This window comes from Hydra viridissima, unplaced genomic scaffold (genome assembly GCF_058129835.1).
Source record: "Hydra viridissima isolate aposymbiotic clone 2 unplaced genomic scaffold, HvirCarnegie_v1 scaffold_9, whole genome shotgun sequence".
NCBI lineage: Eukaryota > Metazoa > Cnidaria > Hydrozoa > Anthoathecata > Hydridae > Hydra > Hydra viridissima.
Window position 1 is genome coordinate 9,449,952 of NW_028324308.1, and position 20,199 is coordinate 9,470,150.

General features: G+C 31.1%; 2 protein-coding genes across 2 annotated transcripts; one reads left to right on the plus strand and one right to left on the minus strand.

Moving 5' to 3' along the window:
* Positions 1 to 3,702: 3,702 nt before the first annotated feature.
* LOC149883924 (uncharacterized) lies at positions 3,703 to 6,025 on the plus strand. The gene is made up of 2 exons (XM_090097060.1): positions 3,703 to 4,233; positions 4,311 to 6,025. Exons 1-2 carry the CDS (start codon positions 3,895 to 3,897, stop codon positions 5,952 to 5,954), a joined length of 1,983 nt encoding a protein of 660 aa, XP_089953186.1. The 5' UTR covers positions 3,703 to 3,894; the 3' UTR covers positions 5,955 to 6,025.
* A 10,981-nt stretch (positions 6,026 to 17,006) lies between these two features.
* Positions 17,007 to 19,337, minus strand: LOC149883925 (uncharacterized). The gene is made up of 2 exons (XM_090097059.1): positions 18,801 to 19,337; positions 17,007 to 18,723 (listed from the first exon to the last, which is right to left on the minus strand). Exons 1-2 carry the CDS (start codon positions 19,137 to 19,139, stop codon positions 17,080 to 17,082), a joined length of 1,983 nt encoding a protein of 660 aa, XP_089953185.1. The 5' UTR covers positions 19,140 to 19,337; the 3' UTR covers positions 17,007 to 17,079.
* Positions 19,338 to 20,199: the final 862 nt, after the last annotated feature.

The window sequence follows — 20,199 nt, forward strand, 5'->3', positions numbered from 1 at the left end:
TCATATATACCAACATCTCAACCTTTGAGATTGAAAGATTGGTTCTTCTAGAGCTGTATATATTCCCTGCTGTTAAGAAAACTCTTTCAGATGTTGATGATGCAGCAAGTATACAGAGGTTTTTTCTGGCCAGCCTTGACATTATTGGGTAAATATACTGGTTTTGTTTCCAGAATTCCAGTACATTTGTAATTGCTGGAACTGGTTTTGAATTCAAATACCTCTCAGTTTCAGCAGAAATGACTTTCTTGGTGCTTGTTTCACCTCCAGGATTAATGTAACTTGCACCAAACACTTTCTTCCTCAGTTGTTCAGTGAAATCAAAGTTGTCATCATCTTCATCATCCAACATTGAAGGGGAAGGAGTGCTTTGGCTAGCCAAAATTTCTTTTTTTGACAGTTCTTCCATAGCTTTCTTTACTGCAGTTTTGACTACTTCAAGTTTTTCCCCCTCATCCATAAAGCACATGCCCTTGCTGTTAGGATCTAAAAAATGAACTATAGAGAATTCAATTTTCATCAACTCCCCTTCGAATCTTTTGTTTAGATCTTCATTGAAGTAGTGAGCAAGTTCTGATGACACCTCGGTTTTTGGCTTGATCATCTCCCTTGCTAATCTTCCTCTGATGTTGTATAGGCAATTAATAACGGAACAGATGCTAACATTCTTTTCGCTGCTGCATTTCTCAGAGAATTCTGAGAAGCCTCTCAGAAGCCGGATGACAGATTGAATAGATTCCACTTCATCATCTGTTGGTAAAAGATCTGTCAACTTACAACCTCCAGAAACAGTAGGGTTCGGATTCTTTAAAGAATGCATCGCCGGAAGAAGATCCACCACAGACTCCATTTGATGGAGGTCAGAGTTCCATCTTGTGGGGCATCTCTGTACAAACTTCGTTCTGGAGTTATTTAAGGCTTTGGCAGCATTAACTAAAGTCATAGCTTTTTAAGAGGACTGGTTGAAGTGACCTACTAATTTTGTTATTTTGTGGTTGAGAATGGGCCATTTTGGACATCTAATATCATCGACAGCACCACTGACAACTAGATTTAGACGGTGGTCGACACACCAAATTGCACCCTAACACCTACTTGGACATTAGCTGCACCGTCGACTGTTATCCAGGATTTGACTCCAAAATCAAGTTCAAGTTTGTTGATAGATTCATTGAGCTTCTTGGCAATATTGTCGCCAGTATGTTGTTCGGGGAAGTAGGACATTTCCACCAAGAAGCGCTTTAATTGGAACTTTGAATCTATATAGTGGAGTGTAAGGCTCATGAAAGACAAATTGGTGTGATCAGTGGTCCACACGTCGGATGTAACGGCCACTCCATCAAGATTTCACTTGTCTGTATTGAAAATGTTTTTTACTTGTTCCTTGATGAATTTAAAAAGGAGAGGAATGTATTTTGTAGATATATTCTTTGCTGTAATGGCTCTGAATTGACCGTTGGTTGCAGTTTTCATCATCCGGGTGAATGCGTTTCTACAATAGAAAATGGTTGAGTGTCCTCAATCACCCATTTAGTAATGTCAACAACAGTTCTTACTTGATTGATGTCAGTAACTTCCCATTCAGGTTTGGTAGCCTGTTTTCTGTCTTGCCGTGTCTGTGTGTTGGAAGTGCCACAAGTTCCACTTGGTCGAGGCTGTGGCAATTCTGGTGTATCTTTTTGTATCTGTGGACATCTCCTCTGTTTTCCTCTTTCTTGTGTTTGTTCAAAATCTGAGTCTTCAGAGGCAAACTCATCAAAATGTCTGGTATTGTTGATTTTTGCTTGTCTTTCCTTTCTAATTGTTTATATAAATTCAAGTGGACTCTTTTCAAATGGTTCCTTAAAGGACTTGTGGTGCTTTTATTGATTAAGTATATTTTGCCACAGGCCTTGCATTTTGCCTTGTTTTCCTCCACATTGTTGAAGAATTCCCAAATATTAGATAGCTAAGGCATCTGAAAAGAAAAAAAAGTGAAATAAAAAAAAAAGAAACGAATCGGATTAAGTTTGCCATATCGGATCGGACTAATATTTCGGATTATTTATTGAAATTAAAATCCACAAAAACGGATCAGATTATTAATAAGGATTACTTTTCGGATTAAAAATTCGAAAACACGGATCAAATCACATTTTCGGTTTACAGACTTTTTATTGAAATATTTTTCTCAATATTTCCTTAATATTTGCCTTAATTAAACGTGATTGTTTTTGATGCATACAAACAGTTTCCGAAAAAGAACTAACTATTTATTAAGTTATTTGAAAATTTTCCTTAATATTCGTCTTAACAATAAATGATATTTTAGAGGCATGCATAAAGTTTTCAATAAAAGAACTAATTATTTGCCTTAATTATTGAAATGAACGTAACAATTTTTTTAAACTAGTTTTTATCTCTATTTCTATTTTTATTTCTGTTAACATTTAAGTAGAAGAAATATAACAATATAAATTTTATCGGACCAATCCACTAATTGAAGCAATCCGCAATGCGAAATAATTCGCAAAGGAATTCGATCCACAAAAAACAAACAAACAAACAAAAAAAACACAAAAATTCAGTTTGAAATATTCTTAACTTTTAAATCAAAATAATATAACAATGGCTGACCGTAATAAATGTAGGTGAAGAATAGTAGACTTGATCTGTTGAACGAATTGTTGTAGGTTAAGATTTCCAAATAGGACTGATTGTAAATAAAAAAGAAATCCACTATTAATAGGACGCGCACATAAAAAAAATGTAATTTTTTTTGACCACACCATTTATTGGTGACGCGAACGGAACACGATTCGTATAATTCGCTAAGCGAATTAAAGTTAAATTGATTCATAAAAACTTTTCGGATTAATAATTCCGAACAGCAAAGAGAATCCGTAAAAAAAAAAATCCGCTAATGGTTCGTAAAAATTTTTCGGATTAATAATCCGAACAGCGAAGTGAATCCGCAAAAAAAAAAAAAAATTCGCTAGTGGTTCGTAAATTAGTTTCAGAATTATTAATCCGAAAAACTTTTACGAACTTACTGTTTTAATCCGCAAAATTAGTCGGATTGGCTTTTTGCGGATTTTACGAACCGAATCGGCGCACAGTGAGTCAAAATCCATAAAAAACGGCAAAAAACCCCCCATAAAAAAAGTATTGCTGGAAATTAATTAATTTAATTATAATGTTACTAAATACCACTAAAAGTCAATAGTTAACTTTTTTTGTGAACAATTTTCAAGATTTCACCAACTTATACGCCTTTTTCCTAGACTTATTTTATTTTATTTATCGGAAAACTCGTTCAAAAAAATCTAGCTTTTGTGTCACTCTTTTAAGATTGACATGGGTAAAAATAGTTCAAAATTTAATTTGAAGTCATATGTTTAAGATGTTTGGCAACTACTAACAACATTTTTGACAATAAATTTTGTTTTTAGTTTTTCATTACTGAGATCTCAAAAATGTGTCATAAATTGATTTTTTTAAATTAGTTTAATTATGAGTTTAGTTTAAAAACTAAACGATTCCACTAGATTCCATGGTAGTTTTAATATTTTCCCATTAATAGGTATATATGAAAGCAGAAAAAATAAAAATCATTTGCCCATACTTGCCCCAATTAAAATAAGACCTTTCAAATACTTCGGTTTTTTTGTGTTTTTTTTTTCGTTTTTAATTAAAACTTGCCGTATAAAGTAGCGAATATTAGTTCATTGCTTTCATTCATTACACAAATTATACATTTAGTTCCTATTAGTAAAAAAACTCATGCTCATGCAGATGGTGCTAATTATCAAACCTCAAAAACCAATATATGCAACGTTTGATGGCATAGTGCATGTTTTAAAATTAAAACTTGTGTATAAAATAACTTAAAATAGTTCATTGCTTACATTCAGCATGAAAAGAATATATTTAGTTCCTATAATTCAAGAGTTAGGAATTAATCATGATAACTTACTCGAGGCTCTTCTACGTGAGTTTTGTAGACTGGAGGGTCTATACTATGAAAGTATTGAAAAACCTGAAATGATAAATCTAAAGAAAACTCTAATAATATTTAAATGTAAATTCCGATCAAAGTTGCGGAAGTATGCAAGAACCTTCTCTAGACTTTTAGAACACGAGCGAACTTGGTTGAACAAAGATATTACTGTTAACAAAAAAAATGTTGCATCAGGTTCAGGTAGAAAGTGCAAGAACTGGGAAGTTTTAGGTGATAGAAGCAGAAGATCTAAGGTATTAATAAATAAATTAAATTCAACCCAGTTAAAAAAAATAGTTTACAAGCTTAAATATTAAATATCTTGTTTAAGGTTGCCAAATTGGCTGAACATCCTGCTGAAGCATTGGCATTAGCTTCAATAAAAAAAGCCACTAGAGATCCTAGCAAAAAAGACTTCGTTGATCTTGTGAAAAGTGCTACAAACTCTGAAAAAGATAAAATCAAAAAGATAAATTTTCCGATAAAAATGAAAACCGAAGATGCCTTGAGCTTAAAAATTCAGTGTGACCTTTCTGATGAACAGTATCAAATTATTAGAAATTCATCGATAATGCATAATGCAGATATTTATCCTTCACTTCATGAAATTAAGAATGAGAGACACAAATGTTATCCTGAGGGTTTAATTGTGACAGAAACATCTGCTTCAACTTCTCTACAGGGTATGTTTAATCATACTCTGACAAATATATTAACTTTTACGGAATGCCAAGACTCTATGAGAATGTTTGCTGATATTGGGGGGAGGTTTAAAGGTCTACTTCATTTTAAAGGTGGTTTTGATGGTGCCTCCAGTCAAAGTGTCTATAAACAAAAATACACTGATACAAATATTGGTGAAGCCCAAGTTAATGAACAAAGTCTTTTCCAGACAGCTGTTGTTCCACTTAAATTAACCATCATGAACAAAAATGTATGGTTAAATAAAAAGCCCTCTAGTACACATTACTGTAGACCCCTCCATCTCCAATATCAAAAAGAAACGGAAGAATTGATAAGAAATGAATATGAACTTTTAAAAGCAGAAATAAATAGACTAGTCAAGTTTGAAGTAAAGTTAGAAGTGGAGGAAGGCAAACCGGATACGACTATCACATTTAAGTTCAAACTAGATTTAACCATGTTTGATGGTAAAGTGGTTAATGCCCTCACTAACACTCTGTCCTCGCAATCATGTAATGTTTGCGGAGCTAAGCCCAGTGAACTTAATAACCCAGCATTGATCAGATCTAAACCAATCAATGAAAAAGCTTTATCTTTGGGTCTTTCTACTCTGCATTGCTGGCTCAGATGTTTTCAATATATTTTACATTTAGGATATAAATTAGACATTAAAAAATACTTTGCCAAATCCCCTGCTGAAAAAGCATTAGTAAAGAGTAAAAAAACGAACATTCAACTGAGGTTTAGAGAAGAGCTAAGTCTTATAGTTGATATGCCCAAACAGAGTTTTGGCAACACTAACGATGGAAACACTGCCAGAAGAGCATTTGAAAATGCTGAAACTTTCGCTGATATAACGGGAGTGGCAGTAGATGTAATTATTAGATTGAGGACAATCCTAATAGCAGTATGCTCCTGTTATGAGTTGAACTCTGAAAGTTTTGGCCAGTATTGCTATGAAACTACAGCTCTTATACTCAAAAACTATTGCTGGTATGTGATTCCCCCAACTGTTCATAAACTCTTGGAACATGGTGTGCAGATATCTGAGGCATTAGAACTGCCAATTGGTTACTTCTCTGAAGAGTCACAAGAGGCTCTAAATAAAGAAATTCGCAAAGCTAGATTAAACCATACAGCCAAGATATCTAGAAAGAATGTTATGAAAAACCAGTACCAATACTTGTTGATTAGAAGTGATCCTGTAATATCAAACACTTGTTTTAAAAAATACAAGGTTGAAAATGGAAAAACACTTACCCCTGAAGTTTTATCTTTGTTAATGCTGTAATAATGAAATAAAGCCTTTTTATAAGTATAAGGTTTTCTTTTTTTATTTTCTTGAAAGAAAAATTAGATAAATATTTATTTTGTTTTTAATATATTTTAATATTATATAATATTAAAATATTTTTCGAACCAGTTTTTCTTTTTAATTAATAAATGTTTTGGTTTGAGGAATTTAATTTTTTTAAATTAAGTCAGTCATTATGCGCGTAAAAGTCTCTAACGCGTATACGCGTAAGTAGTACGAGCCATAGGCACAAGAAATATTTAGATTAAAAAATGTGGTATTCTTTTATATGGTATTTTGGATCAAGGAAATCGATTTTTTTATTTAGGTTATATTTAACGCGCATAAAAGACAGTTACACGCGTATGCGCGCGCCTTACGCGTCTAAGGTACGCGTAAAAATTATTTTTAATGGAAAATTAAAATTTTTTTTGACCCAAAATATAATTATATATGATAGTTATATAATTTCTGCCGTTTTTTCACCTTTCTGACTCACTGTGCGGCTGTGCCTAATAAATAGTAACAGTAAAGATAAAAATGCTAAGCTGTAACAGACCGCTTAGAGTCAGTGGGCCTCTAAGTAATTGCCTCAGAAAGGGCAGTTGTTTAAGGGGCCAATTACTTCAGTCAGTACTGAAGATTAACCCGGTATTAACAATAGGGTACCGTTTCATAATAAGAAACTTTTAATAGTTACGAAGAACTTTTTCGACTCTCAAAAAAAAAAAACGTTAATGGTTTTAAATACAATCCAACACAAGACATAAAGACTTATAATATCGAGAAATAGTAGAAACTCGTTCCGTTGTGCCAAGGTTTTTTTTTTTTTTTTTTTTTAAAAAAAAAAAAAAAAAAGTTTGATTCAAGCAAAGATACCATCTAGAGCTTTTAGAAAAGTTATACGAGCCTCTATTTTCTAAGTTCCTACGTTACACTTCGCGACACCTTTTATTTTTCCTAACAAATAACTATTTTTTGCTAACTTATGATGTCGAGAAATGTACATTTATTTATCTGATATTTCGGTTTAGTCGTCAGGACATGACCACTGAATGTTTTTAAATTTTTGCATTTGAGACTCGCCAAGATTATTTAACAATAGTTTATTATTCCTTCTGTGATTTAGTGCCTGCCGTAATTCCTTTTTTTTTGTTTATTGTTCATACGGGTTTCGTTCTTACTCTACAAGACAATTCTACAAGACACTCTACAAGACAATTGTGCAATCGAATTCGGGAAAGGTCTATCTCAACGAATGAAAAAGGTTTTTGAATAATGGTTATTTAACCCCTCTAACTAAGCGCAATTTTTGAGGATCCTTCGGAGAGCTCAGAATCCTTTTTTAAGAAAAAAAACACACTAAGCCCCTGGAATAGAACTCGAGGTACGCGCATTGAACTATGAATATCACGGAGATAACGTGATCAATTTATAAATAATAAATTCAGTGACACTGCCTTCCGATCGTTACTTTATATATATTTATGGCCTTTTCATATTTAATTATTTTAAAACGGTCCCAATATTCAACTAAGACATAGTTTTAGATATCAAACTGGAAGCTGCTCAGTACCAGCAACTTCTTATGGACGAAACGTCTATTATAACACAAGTACAAAGAGAGGAATGCCAACAATTAAATCCAAATGGAAATCATGTTGCAACTTTAAACGACACTGGTAACTCAAAATATTTTTCTGTATGATTTAATATTGAGGCATAAAATATGTGTTTACTTCAAAACACATATTTAAAAAATATGTGAGTGCACACTTTACACAACCTTGTATTTTATGCCTTAACACACTGTATATCTCTGTGTGTGTGTATATATATACATACATATATGTATGTATGCAAAGAATATGAACAACAAAAAATGACAGATTATATTATAAGAGTATATACTCGTAATATTGTGGTATTTCCGATGTATTTATCTATAATTACGAAGTTTTTCAAAATTACAGTAAAATTTTGCAAGCCACCACAAACCATCAGAAAATATCGGAAAATAAAAAGATTTAAGCACATCGGAGTCACCTTTATAAACTATTTCTCACATCGGAATTTACGCATTTACGCAATTTCCGATGGCGGGATGCTCTAGTTGATATACATAGTGTTATCTCTTTGTTTTCTGTAAGGATGAAAAGTACTGTCAAGGAGATTAAGGGTGGAATGCAAGAACCGAACTTCAAATTTGAAGTCGAACTTCAAACCTTAAGCGCGACTTGAGCGAATGCACAAAGCGAACTTCAACTCAAGTCAGACTTGAAAACCGCTAAAAATTGACCGTTTTTAAGGGTGGAATGCAAGAACCGAACTTCAAATTTGAAGTCGAACTTCAAACCTTAAGCGCGACTTGAGCGAATGCACAAAGCGAACTTCAACTCAAGTCAGACTTGAAAACCGCTAAAAATAGACCGTTTTCAAGTCTGACTTCAAACCAGACTTGAGAGAGCAAAAATTCCTTCCGAATGCAAGAACCCGACTTGAAATTTCAAGTCAGACTTCAAATCTCAAGTCTGACTTGAACGGAATGCAAGAAGCGAACTTGAACTGAAGTCAGACTTGAAAAACGAGAATTTTTGAATTTTCAAGTCACTTTTTCAAGTCTGCTCCAGACCAATCTTGAAACCAAACTTGAAAAAAAAAAAACAGACCGCCATTATCATTTTGCTGATGCGTAACAAAACTTTACTATTACTATATAACTTATTACAACCTTTGCAAGTATGAAAATGAGTTTTTAACAAGCAAAAGTAGTTACTTGGGCATATTCACCTAATTAATTTAGAAGGTTACATTGTGAAAGTATATTTTTAAATGAATTCATTACAGAAAACTGAATATTAACATTGCGAAAACGTGTGTCTTTTAAAACATCCTGTAACTCGTATGTAATGATTCAACATGTCATATTTTGATGCCATTAGAAATGTTTATTAGCTTTTTGAAATGTCGAACATCCTAGCATTATAAAAGGCTGTTGATTAAGGCACATTTTTGTGATACAGTATAAAAGTAAATTCCATTTAGTAATAAATAGTTGCAGTTATACAAAGAGGTGATACGTGTAAAAGGAATAAAAGAGAGTTCATGAGAAGTAGTTACAATTACATGAAGTATTAAAAAAACTTTTTTTTAAATGTTCAAAAATGAATCGGTATGAGCTGAATTTTAGAAGAAGAAAAAATATGCCAAGTCACATACCAAGGTTTATTATTGACAGAGCTAATCCTTTAGAAGTTTACCACGGTATAGAATTTAAAAGGTGCTACAGATTTTCCAATAAAAACCTTTTTAATATTAGCTAATGACATTATTAACAACAATGTTAACAATCGAGGGTGCCCTCTTTCAACTGTACAACAACTGGCTATTGCATTTCGGTTTTATGCTACTGGTTCATTCCAAGTGAGTAGATATTCAAGAAACGGTATCAGAAAATGGCACCTTCTTATTGTAGATTTTACATTACGTTTTTAAATAACAACATTTTATACCAACAAATGATTATAACAATAAATAAACTCTTTTAGAGAATAATAGGAGATTTGGAAGAGCTGAAACTCAACTGTTTGTCCAGTGGTTTAGAACATTTCAATTCGAATGGCTAACAAAAGATATCAGTACATAAAGTTTCCAACAGAAGCTGATTTTTTGATAATTTAGCAAAAGTGCTTATAAGTTTTCATGGATATCTGATTTTGCTATTTCATACAAACTTCAAACTTTTCTTAGATAAAGAAAATATTTATATTTATCAACCATTATTTAGATTTTACCAAATTCAAGGATTCCCAGGATGTATAGAAGCAATTAATGAACACATATTCCTATAATAATTCCTTGTGGAGAAAGCTCAGAAATTTATCGAAACAAAAAGGGATTTTTTTTTGAATTGCCAGGTCATTGCAGGTGCTTCAAATGAAATTTTATCTGCTTGTGTTCAATGGCCTGGAATTGTTCAGGATTCATTTGTTTTTGCTAACTCAGCTATTAAACAAGTTTTAGAAGCTCGCCAACATGTTCATGTTTCAGGTGATTCTGGCTATCCTTATAAACAATATTTAATGACACCTTTTTCTAACCCAAAAATGAAAATGAAATCAGATACAATTACAACTTGAGAAGTACACACATGTTGAATGTTGTTGTTGAATATTGTTTTGGTATATCAAAAAAAAACAATACCCTTGTCTTAACATTCCCTTAGGAACAAAACTGCAAAATTCCATAGCTATAATAATATCCTGTTTTGTGCTTCACAACATTGCCCTTCTACAAAATGATTATTGTGGAGGCAATGAAATACAAAATAGCAATGAAGAATGTGGTGCTAAAGCATTCACTAAAGATATTTTTGCAGAAACAAAGCAAAAGTCAAATTTCAGACTTATTTTTTTTAAAAAAAATTTGTGTCTGATAATGGATAAAGGGTCTAATAACAAAAACATTATTTTCAAATATTTATACTACATATTATTTCAAAAGAATTACATTTTATATTTCAAAATAGTATTATATATGAAAAAAACAATTTCAATAAAAAATAAAGTGATAAATTCAAACATTCCAAAAACAATTTGGATCTGATATTGTTAGAAAATAATAATCCTCACATAGAATAATTCTGTTGTGTTGCTTTTTTAAAACTTTGTGAAAATTTTAACTGTGAAAATTTTCACAAAGTTTTGTTTGTATTGTTGCTTTTTCTGGAGAGAGTTTTTTTTTTATATCATCTATTTCTATTTGTTTTTGCATTAGTTCTTTATCAAGATCATGAATTTCATTATATTGCTTTTTTGTATTTTTTTTTATTAAGAGATTTTTGTTTAACGTTAAACTTTGTTCTTTTTCATGTGTTAATGAGCAAGATGCTATCAATGGTTTTTAAAAGTTTTCTTTTCTGTTTCTATAAGTGGCCCAATAATTTCAGAAGACCTGTCTCCATATGTGATCTCTATTGACTTACATATGTAAATGGTATACTTACATATGTTAATGGTATATATATGTGTAGGTATATATATATATATATATATATATATATATATATATATATATATATATATATACACACACACACACACATAGTATTATGTAGTATTAGTATTGAGAAAACTAATTTTGTTTAAAGTAATTTTCTCAGTATTTTTAAAAAAAACCATTATTTTCATTAAAGTATTAGTAAAAAGATAAATAAAAATACATTGTAGTATAGTATCATCCCCAAAAAGCGTCAAAATAAGATTCTGCATTTTCTAGAACATTTGCATGTATTTTAATTCAAATGGAATCTGTTAAAATGGAGAAATCAAGAGAAATTGTCTTGATCACTTAAGTGGTACATATGACCAACCGTTGTTTACCAACAACTTAGGATTTGGAACTGAAAGTGCCAAGATGAATTTATTTTTCTGATGTAAAATACATAGCAAGAACTTTTTTTTTTTTTACTGTCATTAACTTTTTATTTAATCGTATATTATACAAATATCATTACACGGAATTTGTTTCAGTAAAAGGTTTTTCCCGTAAAAAAAATCCATTACCGCTATTGGTTGCGAAGTGCATTTTTCGATAAACGCCCTAAATTCAACGCCTCGACTATTTTTCAAGTTCCACTTTCTCAAGCACGAGCTTGAAATTTTCAAGTCTCGTTTACGCATTCGCTCAAGTCAATTTTTCAAGTCTGACTTGACAAAGTCGAACTTGAGATTTCAAGTCGAACTTGACTCAAGTTCGGTTCTTGCATTCCACCCTAAGTCTGACTTCAAACCAGACTTGAGAGAGCAAAAATTCCTTCCGAATGCAAGAACCCGACTTGAAATTTCAAGTCAGACTTCAAATCTCAAGTCTGACTTGAACGGAATGCAAGAAGCGAACTTGAACTGAAGTCAGACTTGAAAAACGAGAATTTTTGAATTTTCAAGTCACTTTTTCAAGTCTGCTCCAGACCAATCTTGAAACCAAACTTGAAAAAAAAAAACAGACCGCCATTATCATTTTGCTGATGCGTAACAAAACTTTACTATTACTATATAACTTATTACAACCTTTGCAAGTATGAAAATGAGTTTTTAACAAGCAAAAGTAGTTACTTGGGCATATTCACCTAATTAATTTAGAAGGTTACATTGTGATAGTATATTTGTCAATGAATTCATTACAGAAAACTGAATACCAACATTGTGAAAACGTGTGTCTTTTAAAACATCCTGTAACTCGTATGTAATGATCCAACATGTCATATTTTGATGCCATTAGAAATGTTTATTAGCTTTTTGAAATGTCGAACTTCCTACCATTATAAAAGCTGTTGATTAAGGCACGTTTTTGTGATACAGTATAAAAGTAAATTCCATTTAGTAATAAACAGTTGCAGTTATACAAAGAAGTGATACATGTAAAAGGAGTAAAAGAGAATTCACGAGAAGAAGTAGTTAAAAAAAAATATGAAGTATTAATATGAAGTATTAAAAAAAACTTTTTTTTAATTGTTCAAAAATGAATCGGTATGAGCTGAATTTTAGAAGAAGAAGAAGAAAAAATATGCCAAGTCACATACCAAGGTTTATTATTGACAGAGCTAATCCTTTAGAAGTTTACCACGGTATAGAATTTAAAAGGTGCTACAGATTTTTCAAAAAAACCTTTTTAATATTAGCTAATGACATTATTAACAACAATGTTAACAACCGAGGGTGCCCTCTTTCAACTGTACAACAACTGGCTATTGCATTTCGGTTTTATGCTACTGGTTCATTCCAAGTGAGTAGATATTCAAGAAACGGTATCAGAAAATGGCACCTTCTTATTGTAGATTTTACATTACGTTTTTAAATAACAACATTTTATACCAACAAATGATTATAACAATAAATAAACTCTTTTAGAGAATAATAGGAGATTTGGAAGAGCTGAAACTCAACTGTTTGTCCAGTGGTTTAGAACATTTCAATTCAAATGGCTAACAAAAGATATCAGTACATAAAGTTTCCAACAGAAGCTGATTCTTTGATAATTTAGCAAAAGTGCTTATAAGTTTTCATGGATATCTGATTTTGCTATTTCATACAAACTTCAAACTTTTCTTAGATAAAGAAAATATTTATATTTATCAACCATTATTTAGATTTTACCAAATTCAAAAAATCCCTTTTTTTACCGAAACAAAAAGGGATTTTTTTTTGAATGTTGTTCATGTTTCAGGTGATTCTGGCTATCCTTATAAACAATATTTAATGACACCTTTTTCTAACCCAAAAATGAAAATGAAATCAGATACAATTACAACTTGAGAAGTACACACATGTTGAATGTTGTTGTTGAATATTGTTTTGGTATATCAAAAAAAAACAATACCCTTGTCTTAACATTCCCTTAGGAACAAAACTGCAAAATTCCATAGCTATAATAATATCCTGTTTTGTGCTTCACAACATTGCCCTTCTACAAAATGATTATTGTGGAGGCAATGAAATACAAAATAGCAATGAAGAATGTGGTGCTAAAGCATTCACTAAAGATATTTTTGCAGAAACAAAGCAAAAGTCAAATTTCAGACTTATTTTTTTAAAAAAAAAATTGTGTCTGATAATGGATAAAGGGTGTAATAACAAAAACATTATTTTCAAATATTTATACTACATATTATTTCAAAAGAATTACATTTTATATTTCAAAATAGTATTGTATATGAAAAAAACAATTTCACTAAAAAATAAAGTGATAAATTAAAACATTCCAAAAGCAATTTGGATCTGATATTGTTAGAAAAAAATAATCCTCACATAGAATAATTCTGTTGTGTTGCTTTTTTAAAACTTTGTGAAAATTTTAACTGTGAAAATTTTCACAAAGTTTTGTTTGTATTGTTGCTTTTTCTGGAGAGAGTTTTTTTTTTATATCATCTATTTCTATTTGTTTTTGCATTAGTTCTTTATCAAGATCATGAATTTCATTATATTGCTTTTTTGTATTTTTTTTTATTAAGAGATTTTTGTTTAACGTTAAACTTTGTTCTTTTTCATGTGTTAATGAGCAAGATGCTATCAATGGTTTTTAAAAGTTTTCTTTTCTGTTTCTATAAGTGGCCCAAAAATTTCAGAAGACCTGTCTCCATATGTGATCTCTATTGACTTACATATGTAAATGGTATACTTACATATGTAAATGGTATATATATGTGTAGGTATATATATATATATATATATATATATATATATATATATATGTATATATATACACACACACATAGTATTATGTAGTATTAGTATTGAGAAAACTAATTTTGTTTAAAGTAATTTTCTCAGTATTTTTAAAAAAAAAACCCATTATTTTCGTTAAAGTATTAGTAAATAGATAAATAAAAATACATTGTAGTATAGTATCATCCCCAAAAAGCGTCAAAATAAGATTCCGCATTTTCTAGAACATTTCCATGTATTTTAATTCAAATGGAATCTGTTAAAATGGAGAAATCAAGAGAAATTGTCTTGATCACTTAAGTGGTACATATGACCAACCGTTGTTTACCAACAACTTAGGATTTGGAACTGAAAGTGCCAAGATGAATTTATTTTTCTGATGAAAAATACATAGCAAGAACTTTTTTTTTTTTACTGTTATAAACTTTTTATTTAATCGTATACTATACAAATATCATTACACGGAATTTGTTTCAGTAAAAGGTTTTTCCCGTAAAAAAAATCCATTACCGCTATTGGTTGCGAAGTGCATTTTTCGATAAACGCCCTAAATTCAACGCCTCGACTATTTTTCAAGTTCTACTTTCTCAAGCACGAGCTTGAAATTTTCAAGTCTCGTTTACGCATTCGCTCAAGTCAATTTTTCAAGTCTGACTTGACAAAGTCGAACTTGAGATTTCAAGTCGAACTTGACTCAAGTTCGGTTCTTACATTCCACCCTTAATCTCCTTGACAGTACTTTTCATCCTTACAGAAAACAAAGAGATAACACTATGTATATCAACTAGAGCATCCCGCCATCGGAAATTGCGTAAATGCGTAAATTCCGATGTGAGAAATAGTTTATAAAGGTGACTCCGATGTGCTTAAATCTTTTTATTTTCCGATATTTTCTGATGGTTTGTGGTGGCTTGCAAAATTTTACTGTAATTTTGAAAAACTTCGTAATTATAGATAAATACATCGGAAATACCACAATATTACGAGTATATACTCTTATAATATAATCTGTCATTTTTTGTTGTTCATATTCTTTGCATACATACATATATGTATGTATATATATACACACACACAGAGATATACAGTGTGTTAAGGCATAAAATACAAGGTTGTGTAAAGTGTGCACTCACATATTTTTTAAATATGTGTTTTGAAGTAAACACATATTTTATGCCTCAATATTAAATCATACAGAAAAATATTTTGAGTTACCAGTGTCGTTTAAAGTTGCAACATGATTTCCATTTGGATTTAATTGTTGGCATTCCTCTCTTTGTACTTGTGTTATAATAGACGTTTCGTCCATAAGAAGTTGCTGGTACTGAGCAGCTTCCAGTTTGATATCTAAAACTATGTCTTAGTTGAATATTGGGACCGTTTTAAAATAATTAAATATGAAAAGGCCATAAATATATATAAAGTAACGATCGGAAGGCAGTGTCACTGAATTTATTATTTATAAATTGATCACGTTATCTCCGTGATATTCATAGTTCAATGCGCGTACCTCGAGTTCTATTCCAGGGGCTTAGTGTGTTTTTTTTCTTAAAAAAGGATTCTGAGCTCTCCGAAGGATCCTCAAAAATTGCGCTTAGTTAGAGGGGTTAAATAACCATTATTCAAAAACCTTTTTCATTCGTTGAGATAGACCTTTCCCGAATTCGATTGCACAATTGTCTTGTAGAGTGTCTTGTAGAATTGTCTTGTAGAGTAAGAACGAAACCCGTATGAACAATAAACAAAAAAAAAGGAATTACGGCAGGCACTAAATCACAGAAGGAATAATAAACTATTGTTAAATAATCTTGGCGAGTCTCAAATGCAAAAATTTAAAAACATTCAGTGGTCATGTCCTGACGACTAAACCGAAATATCAGATAAATAAATGTACATTTCTCGACATCATAAGTTAGCAAAAAATAGTTATTTGTTAGGAAAAATAAAAGGTGTCGCGAAGTGTAACGTAGGAACTTAGAAAATAGAGGCTCGTATAACTTTTCTAAAAGCTCTAGATGGTATCTTTGCTTGAATCAAACTTTTTTTTTTTTTTTTTTAAAAAAAAAAAAAAAAAAAAACCTTGGCACAACGGAACGAGTTTCTACTATTTCTCGATATTATAAGTCTTTATGTCTTGTGTTGGATTGTATTTAAAACCATTAACGTTTTTTTTTTTTGAGAGTCGAAAAAGTTCTTCGTAACTATTAAAAGTTTCTTATTATGAAACGGTACCCTATTGTTAATACCGGGTTAATCTTCAGTACTGACTGAAGTAATTGGCCCCTTAAACAACTGCCCTTTCTGAGGCAATTACTTAGAGGCCCACTGACTCTAAGCGGTCTGTTACAGCTTAGCATTTTTATCTTTACTGTTACTATTTATTAGGCACAGCCGCACAGTGAGTCAGAAAGGTGAAAAAACGGCAGAAATTATATAACTATCATATATAATTATATTTTGGGTCAAAAAAAATTTTAATTTTCCATTAAAAATAATTTTTACGCGTACCTTAGACGCGTAAGGCGCGCGCATACGCGTGTAACTGTCTTTTATGCGCGTTAAATATAACCTAAATAAAAAAATCGATTTCCTTGATCCAAAATACCATATAAAAGAATACCACATTTTTTAATCTAAATATTTCTTGTGCCTATGGCTCGTACTACTTACGCGTATACGCGTTAGAGACTTTTACGCGCATAATGACTGACTTAATTTAAAAAAATTAAATTCCTCAAACCAAAACATTTATTAATTAAAAAGAAAAACTGGTTCGAAAAATATTTTAATATTATATAATATTAAAATATATTAAAAACAAAATAAATATTTATCTAATTTTTCTTTCAAGAAAATAAAAAAAGAAAACCTTATACTTATAAAAAGGCTTTATTTCATTATTACAGCATTAACAAAGATAAAACTTCAGGGGTAAGTGTTTTTCCATTTTCAACCTTGTATTTTTTAAAACAAGTGTTTGATATTACAGGATCACTTCTAATCAACAAGTATTGGTACTGGTTTTTCATAACATTCTTTCTAGATATCTTGGCTGTATGGTTTAATCTAGCTTTGCGAATTTCTTTATTTAGAGCCTCTTGTGACTCTTCAGAGAAGTAACCAATTGGCAGTTCTAATGCCTCAGATATCTGCACACCATGTTCCAAGAGTTTATGAACAGTTGGGGGAATCACATACCAGCAATAGTTTTTGAGTATAAGAGCTGTAGTTTCATAGCAATACTGGCCAAAACTTTCAGAGTTCAACTCATAACAGGAGCATACTGCTATTAGGATTGTCCTCAATCTAATAATTACATCTACTGCCACTCCCGTTATATCAGCGAAAGTTTCAGCATTTTCAAATGCTCTTCTGGCAGTGTTTCCATCGTTAGTGTTGCCAAAACTCTGTTTGGGCATATCAACTATAAGACTTAGCTCTTCTCTAAACCTCAGTTGAATGTTCGTTTTTTTACTCTTTACTAATGCTTTTTCAGCAGGGGATTTGGCAAAGTATTTTTTAATGTCTAATTTATATCCTAAATGTAAAATATATTGAAAACATCTGAGCCAGCAATGCAGAGTAGAAAGACCCAAAGATAAAGCTTTTTCATTGATTGGTTTAGATCTGATCAATGCTGGGTTATTAAGTTCACTGGGCTTAGCTCCGCAAACATTACATGATTGCGAGGACAGAGTGTTAGTGAGGGCATTAACCACTTTACCATCAAACATGGTTAAATCTAGTTTGAACTTAAATGTGATAGTCGTATCCGGTTTGCCTTCCTCCACTTCTAACTTTACTTCAAACTTGACTAGTCTATTTATTTCTGCTTTTAAAAGTTCATATTCATTTCTTATCAATTCTTCCGTTTCTTTTTGATATTGGAGATGGAGGGGTCTACAGTAATGTGTACTAGAGGGCTTTTTATTTAACCATACATTTTTGTTCATGATGGTTAATTTAAGTGGAACAACAGCTGTCTGGAAAAGACTTTGTTCATTAACTTGGGCTTCACCAATATTTGTATCAGTGTATTTTTGTTTATAGACACTTTGACTGGAGGCACCATCAAAACCACCTTTAAAATGAAGTAGACCTTTAAACCTCCCCCCAATATCAGCAAACATTCTCATAGAGTCTTGGCATTCCGTAAAAGTTAATATATTTGTCAGAGTATGATTAAACATACCCTGTAGAGAAGTTGAAGCAGATGTTTCTGTCACAATTAAACCCTCAGGATAACATTTGTGTCTCTCATTCTTAATTTCATGAAGTGAAGGATAAATATCTGCATTATGCATTATCGATGAATTTCTAATAATTTGATACTGTTCATCAGAAAGGTCACACTGAATTTTTAAGCTCAAGGCATCTTCGGTTTTCATTTTTATCGGAAAATTTATCTTTTTGATTTTATCTTTTTCAGAGTTTGTAGCACTTTTCACAAGATCAACGAAGTCTTTTTTGCTAGGATCTCTAGTGGCTTTTTTTATTGAAGCTAATGCCAATGCTTCAGCAGGATGTTCAGCCAATTTGGCAACCTTAAACAAGATATTTAATATTTAAGCTTGTAAACTATTTTTTTTAACTGGGTTGAATTTAATTTATTTATTAATACCTTAGATCTTCTGCTTCTATCACCTAAAACTTCCCAGTTCTTGCACTTTCTACCTGAACCTGATGCAACATTTTTTTTGTTAACAGTAATATCTTTGTTCAACCAAGTTCGCTCGTGTTCTAAAAGTCTAGAGAAGGTTCTTGCATACTTCCGCAACTTTGATCGGAATTTACATTTAAATATTATTAGAGTTTTCTTTAGATTTATCATTTCAGGTTTTTCAATACTTTCATAGTATAGACCCTCCAGTCTACAAAACTCACGTAGAAGAGCCTCGAGTAAGTTATCATGATTAATTCCTAACTCTTGAATTATAGGAACTAAATATATTCTTTTCATGCTGAATGTAAGCAATGAACTATTTTAAGTTATTTTATACACAAGTTTTAATTTTAAAACATGCACTATGCCATCAAACGTTGCATATATTGGTTTTTGAGGTTTGATAATTAGCACCATCTGCATGAGCATGAGTTTTTTTACTAATAGGAACTAAATGTATAATTTGTGTAATGAATGAAAGCAATGAACTAATATTCGCTACTTTATACGGCAAGTTTTAATTAAAAACGAAAAAAAAAACACAAAAAAACCGAAGTATTTGAAAGGTCTTATTTTAATTGGGGCAAGTATGGGCAAATGATTTTTATTTTTTCTGCTTTCATATATACCTATTAATGGGAAAATATTAAAACTACCATGGAATCTAGTGGAATCGTTTAGTTTTTAAACTAAACTCATAATTAAACTAATTTAAAAAAATCAATTTATGACACATTTTTGAGATCTCAGTAATGAAAAACTAAAAACAAAATTTATTGTCAAAAATGTTGTTAGTAGTTGCCAAACATCTTAAACATATGACTTCAAATTAAATTTTGAACTATTTTTACCCATGTCAATCTTAAAAGAGTGACACAAAAGCTAGATTTTTTTGAACGAGTTTTCCGATAAATAAAATAAAATAAGTCTAGGAAAAAGGCGTATAAGTTGGTGAAATCTTGAAAATTGTTCACAAAAAAAGTTAACTATTGACTTTTAGTGGTATTTAGTAACATTATAATTAAATTAATTAATTTCCAGCAATACTTTTTTTATGGGGGGTTTTTTGCCGTTTTTTATGGATTTTGACTCACTGTGCGCCGATTCGGTTCGTAAAATCCGCAAAAAGCCAATCCGACTAATTTTGCGGATTAAAACAGTAAGTTCGTAAAAGTTTTTCGGATTAATAATTCTGAAACTAATTTACGAACCACTAGCGAATTTTTTTTTTTTTTTGCGGATTCACTTCGCTGTTCGGATTATTAATCCGAAAAATTTTTACGAACCATTAGCGGATTTTTTTTTTTACGGATTCTCTTTGCTGTTCGGAATTATTAATCCGAAAAGTTTTTATGAA